Source organism: Rutidosis leptorrhynchoides, chromosome 5 (assembly GCF_046630445.1).
Source record: "Rutidosis leptorrhynchoides isolate AG116_Rl617_1_P2 chromosome 5, CSIRO_AGI_Rlap_v1, whole genome shotgun sequence".
Lineage (NCBI taxonomy): Eukaryota > Viridiplantae > Streptophyta > Magnoliopsida > Asterales > Asteraceae > Rutidosis > Rutidosis leptorrhynchoides.
The window spans coordinates 91,609,894-91,622,689 of NC_092337.1; the positions used below are offsets into that span (position 1 = coordinate 91,609,894).

Here is a 12,796-nt window from a genome sequence, read left to right on the forward strand (position 1 = left end):
TTCCAAATGATCTGGAAGTGGCTTCAATTTTAACTCGGGAGGTTCTTCAATTGAATACTTGCTCTGGTAATCCACATCACGTTCGAGTTCTTTGAACTCCTCCTCAGTCGGCTCATAGCCGTTTTCCATCACGGTGGTCAAAATATCCACCTCCTTAACCTGCAACTCTTCATCAATTTCAACCAATGAACATTCTCCTGAACCCTGTAACTCTGGGAATTCCTGCAAAAACTCAGACTGGACATTCGCAGTATTAAGAAAATGGAGTAACATGTATCATCAGTGTAGGCAGGGTATTTTAAAGCATGGTCGATTGAGAAAGTTGCATGCAAATCATCTATCCTAAGGGTCAACTGTTGGCCATAAACATCAATGATACATCTAGCCGTATTTAAAAATGGCCGACCCAAAATCAGTGGAATCCTTTCATCCACTTCCATATCCAACACCACGAAATCGGCCGGGAAAACCAACGACCCGGTCTTAACTAGCATATTCTCTATAATTCCACAAGGGAATTTAATGGAGCGGTCAGCTAGCTGAATAGCCATACGCGTGGGTTTCAACTCCCCGGGGTCTAGCTTTAAATAAATAGAATAGGGCATTAAATTTATGCTAGCCTCCAAATCTGCCAACGCCCTCATACAATCCAAATTACCCAGTAAACAAGGGATGGTGAAACTCCCAGGATCCTCAAGCTTCTCGGGAAGCTTGTTTGCTACTACCGCTGAGCATGCGGCATTCAATCTGACTGAAGACACATTCTCCAACTTTTTCCTGTTAGTTAGCAAGTCCTTAAGAAACCTTGCATACTTGGGCACTGCAATCACATCAATAAAAGGCAAATTTATATTAACTTTTTTAATCAAGTCCATGAACTTGGACTTTTCTGCCTCCAGCTTCTCCAATCTCTGCTTCCTTGGGAATGGGAGCGGTGGTTGATACTCTTTAACTACCGGTTTAGCAGCAACAGTTTTCGGTACCCTCACAACTTTCTCAATCACCTGTTCCGGCTCCTTTTCCCCCTCCGGTTTACTAACAACAACCGGCTCACTATCCTTAACCAACGGCACTCGCAAATCATACTCATCGGGCTTCCTCGGTGGATCATATGCTAAACCACTTCGGGTAGTGATAGCATTTACGTGCCCATTCTTCGGGTTATTATCTGTCTTACTTGGTAACTCCCCCGGTTTCCTCTCATTATTCTGATTAGCAAGTTGACCAATTTGTTTCTCCAAATTCTGAATAGCTGCTTGTTGATTTCGAAACATTTGATCGTTCTTCTCATTGTTTTGAGTAACAGTAGTAACAAGCTGAGTTTGAGACATCACAAGCTTTTCAATCATAGCTTCAAGGTTGGACTTTTTCTCTTCGGCTTGGGGTTTCTGAAAATACCCGGGAGCTTGCTGTTGATATCCTCCACTAGAACCTGGCTGGAACCTCGAACCTTGATTACCTTGAGGATTATAGGGATTGTTGAAATTCCTATTAAACTGCGCACGTCCCTGAAACTGATTGTTGTTCTGTTGACTAATATAAACGATCTCTTCTTTCTGGTTCATAGTCAAACCAGCATCACAATCTTTTCCTAAGTGTAATCCCCCGCAAAATTCACAACCAACCTTAATACCATGCATGTCCTTCTCCAACTTCTCCAAGTGTCTACCAAATTTGTCTAACTTAGCATTAATAGACCCATAATCATCATACACACCAGTGGTTTCGGTTCTCTTAACTGATGCTGAACGAGTTGACTCGTGATCTTGATGCCATTCGTGCGTGTAAGTAGCTTGCTTTTCAATAATCTCTAGTGCCTCTTCTTCGGTTTTATCCATTAAAGTTCCACCTGCTGCTTGATCAATACTCTGACGAGTTGGTATGTCACACCCCTTATAGAAAATCTGGACCTTTTGTAAATCAGTCAACCCGTGTTGTGGACACGAGCGTAACATATTAGAATAACGGTCCCAAGTATCAAACAATGTCTCACTGCTCTTTTGTCTGAATTGCGAAATATCTGCTTGAAGTCTAGCAGCTCGAGACGCAGGGAAAAACTTTGCTAAAAACTTATCCACCAAAACTTCCCATGAGGTAATCGCTCCCTCTGGCTGCTTATCTAACCATCTCTTAGCTTCTCCCTTAAGAGTCCAGGGAAAAAGTCTTGTCTTGATCGAAGTATCGGCAACCTCATGCAGCTTGAACAAGTTGCAAACATCATTGAAAATACGAAGATGATCGTTAGCATCCTCACTATCCTTGCCATGAAATTGGCAGTCAGAAGAAATCAAACTAAGAATTGGACCTGTAATTTGAAAAGGCTGACTGATGTTCGGTTGAGTAATCGAATTGCCTTGGCCAGCTCGGGTGGCCTTCAACTTTTCTGCCATAGTCTGAGGGCGATTTGGTTGATCAGCTTGGTCAGCCATATCTTCAGTCTCGAAAAGATCTAATGAAACGTAAGATTCTTCTTCTTCTCTGATTTCAGGTGGTGTATCGGGAACCACAGTCTCAGAACTACTACCCAAATTAATTATATTAGCACTCGAAGAAAAAAATGAATCCACTGTAGACTGTTGCTCTTGACTTAACGCTCTGAATAACTCTCTTTCGGGTTCGTCAAACTGTTGAAGAATAGGAGAATTAGAAGAACGCGTATGTGGCATGCACTACCTGTTATCTGCGAAATCACAACTAACAACTGATTAAACGCACCGATTCAACTGAGAATAAACGAAAAAAAAATAATAAACTATAACTAAAACTAAACTAAGAACAATTAGATAACAATCTTAATTTTCGACACAACTGTCCCCGGCAGCGGCGCCAAAAACTTGATGTGTAAAATCGCGTCCATAATTTATATAATGGGAAATACCGGTTAAAAGGACCACTACACACTAACGGGCAGTGTGTCCGATCGTGCAATAGTATAAAGTTGGTAATTCGTATTCGTTCCAAGGACAGTTTAGACGTGAAAATTAAGATTGTAACTAATGGAAATAAACTAAGTTAATCTCGAAAATGGAAATTACGAGATAATAGTCTTGGTGGCTATTTAACGATTAGCCAAATCAAAGATAGCTTTAATTGATAACAAGAAAGAACAATATTTTTGGTATTTTAAGATTTAAGCTTTAAGCAAACAAACAAGTAAAAATAAGATAGTTGTAAACAAATAGGAGAACGAATGCTTGTCTAGACCTTTTACACCTAGTATTGGATGCATCTAGATTAAGCCCCAACTGTTATCTAACTTATGTGAATTATCTAGTCGTTTCACCTGGAATTCCCCAGCGCAAACACTTCAATTAAGATTACACGACACGGAATTCCCCGTAGCCTAAGACCTCCTAATTGTGACCAAATATTTCGACTGAGATGAAGACTCGAATCACGATCACACCAACTCTCGTTGCGTATAATTCACCCCTATTCGTCTAGCCTTTTGAATTCAATTTACTCTCGTCTCCGAGTAAGCAAACAATAAATTAAGACAAACCAATTGTAAATTTATGTACTAAATTAATTAACTCTCGTCCTATCAAAAAAGTACACAACCAATTGAATCGAAAAGTCTAGCTTTAATAAGAATCGTTCTTTAATTCAAACATCAAAACATCATAAATTAAACGAATAACTGATAAGTAGCATCCAACACATAGGTTTATAAGTCTAGACAAACATTAAATAACTTAGCCAATAACCATGGCAACAATAGAAATCAAAAACAAACAATTAAGATAATTCATTATGGTTGATAAGAATTAAACCTAGTTGAAATATTGATCTTGAACGATTGACGAATCAAAACGTGTTTCCGGAATTATTGAGTTGATTAGATGATGTTGGGATTCCCCAAAAATCACTAAAAATCGCCCCAAAGTTGCTGGAATTCGTCAGGATAAAAAGTGATAAAAAGTTAGTGTTTAATTCCTTATTTATACCCCCAAAAATTCGACCCAGATGCGACCCGCGCCGCGGGCCTCACAGCCGCGCCGCGGCTTAAAACGTAGCCAGAATCCAACCTTTTTCACAATGCTCGACCCTCAAAATTAGGCATAACCCGCGCCGCGGGCTTTCTGGCCGCGCCGCGGCTTAGTACTTGCACAGATTCTTCATCATTTTACACCATAAAAATGCCTAAAACCTCATTGCTTCATCATATTAAGGCACCGCTGATAAAATAACATGGAACATACCTCAAAATGATCAAAAAGGCGTATAAAAGATCTTCTCGGCTCTCGAATCATAATCTTTCCAATTATCGCGAATAAAGACCAAAACCGTATCCAAATGGACTAAAAATGAAGGATATTGCTAAGATAAACGTAGTTGAATTATGCAATATCAACGTTTTTTGAAAAAAAAAGGTGACTAATTTCTTAATTTTGTTGTTTCAGTTTTCCCCAATGTGTTCGATTTTGGTTTGATGATGAATTATCTATGATTGTTTCCGTTTAATATACTTTATTTTCAAATCTTTACCCGATGTCCATTTACATTTTTTTTTTATTAATTATAGTTAGGTTTTGTTAAATGAGGTATGGATTGATGATTGTAAATCTGTTTTTCTGATCAATGAAAATTAAACTAGAGTACTAGAACATAAATCTATGACCAGATCCTATTGTGAAGCTCTAAATCATTGAATTGAACTCAATATTTGACAAAAGTGAACCGAAACCCTAGAAAACTCTAAGAACAGTTGAATATGTGAATTTAGAGATGAATTAGAAGCTAAGATCGATCAACAAATGTTGTTTTCTCTGATACCAGATGTTTTATCTTGAAATTGTTGAATTCGTGATTTATAAGCTTGATTGATTAGTAGGAGGAAATCTAGAGTAATGAAAATGATGTATATGAATGAACTAAAAGATGATGAAGATGAATGCATTTGATGTGAATTCTGTTACAATTGGTTGAGAGAAACTTCTAGATCACACCTTGGAAAATTGGAATTATGTGCAAAAGGCTTAAGCATTTAAGTGGAAAATGGTATTTATATTCCCATACCATTTTCCCTTGCATCACATATTCAGGTCAAATGACTAGTCAAACGTACATCATTTTATTGACTTAACAAACATACCTATAATTTGAGGTACGATTGTTACCCAGGTCTTGAAAAGGTGTCTATGGAATTTATTAGGCCTTGTCCTCCTCGTTCAAACGAATTATGCAGTTGGGTTGTTGGTGATACAGTGGAAGTGTTTGATCACAGTTCATGGGGAACTGCAACAGTTTGCAGTGTTTCTGATGACGGTTACTTTTCGGCAAGGACGCGACAGTCCTGGAATGATGGACGTTGGGTTTCCAATTGTAAACGTATATAATTTTTTTTGCTGTCTTACTTTATTTACACTCATCTTTATTATGGTAATAAAATTTTTGAGGATCTAGGCTTGATTGTAGGATTTGAAAAAGGCTAACCTTTATTGATGTGTTTGTTAAAATTAGAAAGCTGCAGATTGCAATAAAATGCAATGTACGTTCATTTACACATGTGGGATTGGGTATGTTGTTGTTGTTGTTGTTGTTGTTGTTGTTGTGTTGTTCGTTGGACACGAGGGCTTTCAGAATTCGTTACTTAAACCACTTCACATTTGATATTGTTTAAACCTGTATAGATGGTATAATGTTGTTATACGGTTATTATCTTATTTTGTATTTTTCTTACAGAGCCCACAGATTATACTAATTAACTTACTGTTTTATACTTGAAAAGATTTCAGGAAGCTATGTAAATGTGAACGTCAGCCAGATGGCGAAACCAAATGGTCACGGAAAGTTGGGGTTGCGAATACCAATAATGCAGAATTTTCTCAAGATAACGATGACAACGCACTTGTCTACATTGATTCTGGATTACACGAGTCTCGTGTTCTCTCTTCTAAAACACTGAAAAGAGCTTCCTCCTATAGCTCTTCGTATATTGAAGCTTCTCCTGAAAATAATAAAAGCATCCAGCAACTAAAACGTATATGCTTTTGGTTATACTTCCTCAGAGGATAAAATCGTGAAAGCCTCTTTTTATGATTCTAATGAAGCTGATGATGAAGATTGCTCTGTCGGTAGTTGTAGCATTTCTAGCGATGGTCCAAATGATGCAGAGTCTTTTGATACTTCAAGGGATGAGGGAAATTACTTTTCTACCCCTGAAGAGGGGGTAGCAGAAACCATTCATAGGTTAGAGTTGCATGCTTATCGATCCACTTTAAATGCATTATATGCTTCTGGACCCTTTGAGTTGGGAAAAAGAAGCATTGCTGACCCATCTTCGCATCAGTTTACATATATCAAATGATGAACAGCTGACAGAGTTAAGGAATTTAATATCTTTGGGAGCTGGTAAACTCGATTAGCAGTAGATAAACTTCTTTATTACTTTTATTTATCCTTTAATAGTTACTACATTGTAAGAATATATACATATGGTAGGTTCTTCTGTCTATTCCCCAAAATGGTGTAGACTATCGGATTTTTGTAATTAGTGACCTAATGTAACAAACTTCTACGAAGAAACGAATGAAGGTATGTATCCAGCTGCATCTTGCTTGTTACTGATATATGTTAGTTTATTATTGAAGATTTTTGATTCATGTTTATGCAACTCATTACATCTTTGCAGCTGTTATAATCCGTTTAAAAGCAAAATGATATGCAGATGCGGGACTTAATAATGTTTTCTAAAGTGGATGGACGGAAGGATATAATGCAGGTTTTACTGTTTGTTGTTTGTAAAATATTCATAATTGTTTTTTTTTTTTTTTTTTTTTTTTTTTTTTTTTTTGTGAACACTAGACGTTTTTAGTTCTCAGCTTACTTATTCAGAATGCTATTGATGGATCCTCTATATTGCAATTCCACAATTGGGCTGGCAGCATGCACCTTAAACAAGATCACAGGTTCTGTTGTAAGTCTCATGAGTATTTTGCTACATATAAAACTGTATCTTGTTATTTCAAAATTCTCGTAGAACATAAATATAGTGGCTCTTTGACCTGTTTCGATATGTCATTGTTTGGTTATGTATATGCTATCCGTATAACGTTTTTATTTCTTTTCGTCTGTTAGATTAGTTAATCCTAACAAGTGTGGTAATGTTATCTAACTGGTCCGATGCGCTATGTGTATGGGGTCATGTGTTCATGGCTAGTCACTCCAATTCCATGTAGCTTATTCGTTAGCCCGTTCATCTCGAGTTAGTGTAGTTTACATACAAAGGATATATTTTACTTTCTGTCTTATAAACCTATCAGATGTTATCTTGTTTTATATAAATTCATTACACATCTTAATGGTTGAAATGAGATGACTGTTTAGTAATATTCATTAAATGATCAATTTCAATTTATAAAATTAAAATTATAAGAGGTTAGAGTATTAAATAATCTTGAAAGAACTTTATAATTCAAATTCAAATTTCAAATTTATAACTTGTTGGTTGGTAAAATATATCCTACCGTATAAAGTTAATAAGTTTCAACGTGTAAAAAATATGACCTCTAAATTGAGAATGGGTCTCACTGAAATAGATGATAATTCAAGGGTGATCTAGAAGATATCAACTGTTAAATCAAATGAATCTTCTAGACACATCTTTATTTCTTCCCTCCCTTTTTCTACACAAACCAACTAACAATTCATCAAATTCAATTCAAAATCTATCATAAAATAGAAAATTGCGCTCAATGGCTTCTGCATTCATGCAGTGGATCCTAAACCCAAACAAAAACTGGTTTGCTGCTCTACATAAGAAATCTATGTCAACTCGTCTCCGAAAATATGGTTAGTTACTTAAATTACCATTTCATGATCGAATTGCAATGTTTTGATGTTGTTTTTTATGATAATATTTGTATGTATGTTATGAAGGTCTTCTATATGATGATCTGTATGATCCTTTGTATGATTTGGATGTTAAGGAAGCTCTAGATCGGCTGCCACGTGAGGTCGTGGATGCTCGAAATCAGAGGCTGCTTCGTGCTATGGATCTCTCATTGAAGCATGAGTACTTACCTGAACACCTTCAGGTTGTGATTTCAGTCACTTTTAATATTACTTTTGTTTGTTGTTAACTTGTTATCAACAACTATTCTGTTTTTTTTTTTTTTTTTTTTTTTTTTTTTTTTTTTTTTTTTAAAAAAATTGATAGTGGCGAAGGTGATACTACTTGTAATAATTTTACCTGCATACTGAATTACCCCAGATTAACCATCAAAACCATCTTTTGATCCTAAATAAATCTATAGTTTTACTTGGGCTGTGTTTGATTGACTCATTATGAAATGTTTAAGGGTTGAATTTTTCACTGTCTTTGTTTGTAACATCTGAATGACAAGCGGTGATGAATTAAAAAAAAAAAAATCCATGTTAAACTATTCAAAGATGAAATTATCTTTTAACCATTAAGTACATTTATTTTCTTTTGATAACCTCATTAAAATATACATAAACAATTATATTCTTTTATTTATTTATGTAAAAGGTTAATACGTTAATGATTATCGAACATGTTATTTTCATTCGGTTTATGAAACATCCAACGCTTAATCATTATATATTATCAAACGCACCCTAAGATTTATATTATAATTGCTTCGTTTTAAAACTTTTGTGTTCCATTGAAACTGTAAAGCCATTCATATCGAAATATATTTTTTAAAATTAGTAAAATAATGCATATGTTCTTAACAGAAAAACAGTTTGAAGTAATTGAATGGCATACCATCTGTTTCTAAATATACTATTCCTATGTATCTGAACTTATATTTGGTACTTTTTTGTGCAGGCACAACAGACGCCATTCAGAAGCTATCTTCAAGATATGTTAGCTCTTGTAAGTTTAGCAACATTCATCTTAATTAACCTTGCATAATTAACTACAAATTTCTAAGGTTCTAAGTATTGTAATTTTTCAAGTATCACATCTTAATTAACCTTGTAGGTGAGTGGATCAGGCAGGTTTTCTAACGGGTTAAAACAAATTTCTGTAAATATGGACATGTGTCTGCTATTGTTTTATCTCGTTCTTTTGTTTTTTAAGCTCATGTGTGCATTATAAAAAGTTTTCTGAAACCTTGTGATTATTTGGTATTTACCCGTTTGTTTGCAGGTAAAGAGGGAGAGAGCAGAACGTGAAGCTTTGGGCGCTTTGCCTTTATACCAACGAACGATTCCATAACCAGTTAAGCTCTGTAGGATCATGTCATATCAAATACTATATGTGCGTGTTTTATAATTGTATGCTGCTATACAAAGGGTATATCCTTCATTGTGTGTGGAGCTGTCAAGTAGTGATGTTATTAGTATGTAGTTGTGATTTGTGAAGTACTAAATACATAAATTAGATAGATATACAAATATAGTCTTTTATCCTAATAAATTTAGTTATATAGTGTGTTTAATTACTAATTTAAACCTATTTCCATGTAAATGAGTCGATTTGGGATTAGGGGTGTTAATGAGATGAGCTACTCGAGCTCTATTTGTCAAGATCTTGATTAGAGCCGAGCATCACCGAGCCCGAGCTTGAACATTTTTTGAATATCCTTTAGTAAACGAGCTCAAACTCAAGTTTGAATAAGTTTGAGAGCTTAAACGAGTCTTTTGTGTATATACATTACTTATTACTCTTTGATTATATAAATAAAATTATAACATAACTATTATATATATACGCGGGTCTAACTCGAGTCAAGCTTTATCTTGTATAATGCCACCTAAGCTTGAAAGAGACGGTTAATGGTTAGTTAAAAAGGGCGGGACCTAGAGGTTGAGAGCTTGAGTTGGTCTTGTGATCTTTCATTTACTTTTTTTTTTTTTTTTTTTTTTTCATGTTTGTTGATTTCACTTGGTTCGTTTGGTTTGGTTCATGCTATTATCATTTTGTATTCGGTTTAGTATTGGTTAATTTGTTTTATTAAGGTTTTGCGGGTTGTTAGAGGGCTCGTTTATAGATAGTTTTTTGTTTTAGATGGTTGTTTTCTAGGCGTTAGCTTTCTGTTTCCCCCGTTCTTTTGTATTTTCTGGTTTTTTTTTCTTTTTTTTTTTTGACAGCTGTTAGGATTATTCGGGGGGACTTAACCACCCACGCGTTCATCTCTTACAAAGTTATACCCGCCCCCCAACTGCGTGCCTGTAGAGACCCGTCTTAATCCATCCGGATGAAGTCCACATCGATTATAAACGATTCACAACAGTTGATTACATAGCGAGGTACTTGACCTCTATATGATACATTTTACAAACATTGCATTCGTTTTTAAAAGACAAACTTTTATTTCATCGTAAGTTGACAGACATGCATACCATTTTATAATATATCTAAACTATAAATGACTTAATAATAATCTTGATGAACTCAACGACTCGAATGCAACATCTTTTGAAATATGTCATGAATGACTCCAAGTAATATCTCTAAAATGAGCAAATGCACAGCAGAAGATTTCTTTCGTACCTGAGAATAAACATGCTTTAAAGTGTCAACTAAAAGGTTGGTGAGTTCATTAGTTTAACATAAATAATCATTTCCATCATTTTAATATATCACAAGATTTTCATTTTCAGTTTTCATAAATATACGTCCCATGCATAGAGAGAAAAATAATCATTCATATGGATTGAACACCTGGTAACCGACATTAACAAGATGCATATAAGAATATCCCCTTTCATTCCGGGAAATCCTTCGGACATGATATAAAACAACATCGAAGTACTAAAGCATCCGGTACTTTGGATGGGGTTCGTCGGGCCCATAGATCTATCTTTAGGATTCGCGTCATTTAGTACGGTTTACTAATTCTTTGGCCTCGGATTCACGAACCTATATCATTTGTATATTTATTAATATACATATTCGTAATCGATCAAATTTATATCTATATATATATATATATATATATATAACTTTATTAGTTATGTTGTTTTTATATTGAATGTATATATATATATATATATATATATATATATATATATATATATATATATGTGTCATTTATTCATTTTGTTATATAAAAATATTAATTTTCGTTATGTTATATGTATTAAATATTTTTTTAATATATATATATATATATATATATATATATATATATATATATATATATATATATATATATATATATATAATTTGTATTTGTATATTAATAATAGTAGTTATAGTAATATCGAAATAATATTAATAGTGGTAAAAATGATAATAATTATAATATTACTAATAGTAATAATATTAGTATAATTATGGTAATGATAAAAATCACAAATTTGGTATTAATTATAATAACGTTTTAACAATAAAAGATGTGTTATACATACTTATACAATCTATAAATTTATTTAGATTTCTTGCGTATTCATAATATTATTTATTATCATTACTAACGGTTTCATCTTTATTTATAGCATACTTATCGTACTCATGTTCCTAATATCATCCATAATCTTTAATGTCAATAATAACACTAATAATAATAATGATTAATAATATAATGATATTAATAATAATAATATTTCATTTTAACTCATTATTCAATTACAAGTATAATCATTTTTATAAACATGTTTGTATTTATAATCTGCATATGTATATAACCTTAACTAATAACTATGTTGATAATAATACTAATATTAAAGTTAACGATAATAATCAAAATAACAATTTTAATCATAGTTATATATTATCTTATTTTGTTATCTTTCTATTATCATCTTCTATATTCTAATTACAATTATATTCATAAGCATAATAATAATAATATCAATAATCAATAATGATAACAATAATATTTATAATAATAATAATAACAATAATAATAATAATAATAACAAATAGTAAACTACCTCAAAAAGAGTTCTAGAGAAATAACTGCCTACGCCTGGGATTGAACCCCCGACCTCCCGCTCCCTCACAACCACTCTAAACCATCGTGCCAAGTTTGTTTTTCTGAAATAACCTCAGACCCTTTTTTATTTAACCCGAAACTACATAGTCCCATCTTCTTCTTCTCCTAACAATCAAACAAACCGAGACCCACTAACCATACAGGGAATTCGTGATTTGAATTAATACTTTCCAACAAAATAAAACCGATCTAAATGTGTCCTGGAACAGATTGAGAACGAAAAAAAAAAAAAAAAATTGCTGCAGTAGCAGCTCGTCGAGTATAGGAAAGAAAAAAAAATTCATTTTTGATTTTTAGGGGTTTTTAGATAATGATTCTTTCACAAACTATTTTCCAAATCACTTCCATAAACTATTGGATTCATCAATTGATCAAGAAACATCAACACATTCACGAATTTAGCGACGAACAAAAATATTTGACTTTTTAGAAATTACCTTTGACTTTGAATTTTGAAATGAATAAGAGGAATTGAAAGCTAAGATTTTGCAGATAGTTTTAATGAAAGGTTCCTAACAATCTTACAATATTAGATTTTGATATTGATTTGAATTTGGCTTATGAAGGAAAAAAAAATCACGTACAGAGGTTTTGAGCTCAGTTTCTTTTCTTTTCTTTTTTTTTTAAGAAGAAAAACAGATATAGTTGATAATATGGTGTACCTGATTGATGTAGTAATTTATAATTGATCGATATTGTTTTGTAGTATGGAAATGGGTTGACACTGGATCACGAGCGAACAGAAGGCAAAAAGAAGAAACAGAGAGAAATTTAAAATAAATAAACTGATAAGGATGGATATATTACGCGTATGTATATATATATATATATATATATATATATATATATATATATATATATATATATATATATCTCTGCAT

At 33.3% G+C, this 12,796-nt stretch overlaps 2 protein-coding genes across 8 annotated transcripts; both read left to right on the forward strand.

The window, feature by feature from the left end:
• Window positions 1-5,136: 5,136 nt before the first annotated feature.
• Window positions 5,137-9,382, forward strand: LOC139846974 (cytochrome b-c1 complex subunit 7-2, mitochondrial-like). Of its 7 annotated transcripts, none has more exons than XM_071836561.1 (9): window positions 5,137-5,331; window positions 5,732-6,354; window positions 6,445-6,537; window positions 6,635-6,724; window positions 6,818-6,919; window positions 7,719-7,794; window positions 7,882-8,039; window positions 8,798-8,845; window positions 9,122-9,382. In XM_071836561.1, exons 4-9 carry the CDS (start codon window positions 6,665-6,667, stop codon window positions 9,188-9,190), a joined length of 513 nt encoding a protein of 170 aa, XP_071692662.1. In that variant the 5' UTR covers window positions 5,137-5,331; window positions 5,732-6,354; window positions 6,445-6,537; window positions 6,635-6,664; the 3' UTR covers window positions 9,191-9,382. The 7 variants fall into 7 exon arrangements, with proteins under 7 accessions (XP_071692662.1, XP_071692667.1, XP_071692663.1 ...); XM_071836566.1 differs by having other exon boundaries at window positions 6,825-6,919; XM_071836563.1 differs by lacking the exon at window positions 5,137-5,331 and adding an exon at window positions 5,618-5,636.
• Window positions 5,142-6,310, forward strand: LOC139848838 (uncharacterized). The gene is made up of 5 exons (XM_071838527.1): window positions 5,142-5,315; window positions 5,464-5,519; window positions 5,634-5,654; window positions 5,739-5,884; window positions 6,012-6,310. Exons 1-5 carry the CDS (start codon window positions 5,142-5,144, stop codon window positions 6,308-6,310), a joined length of 696 nt encoding a protein of 231 aa, XP_071694628.1.
• Window positions 9,383-12,796: the final 3,414 nt, after the last annotated feature.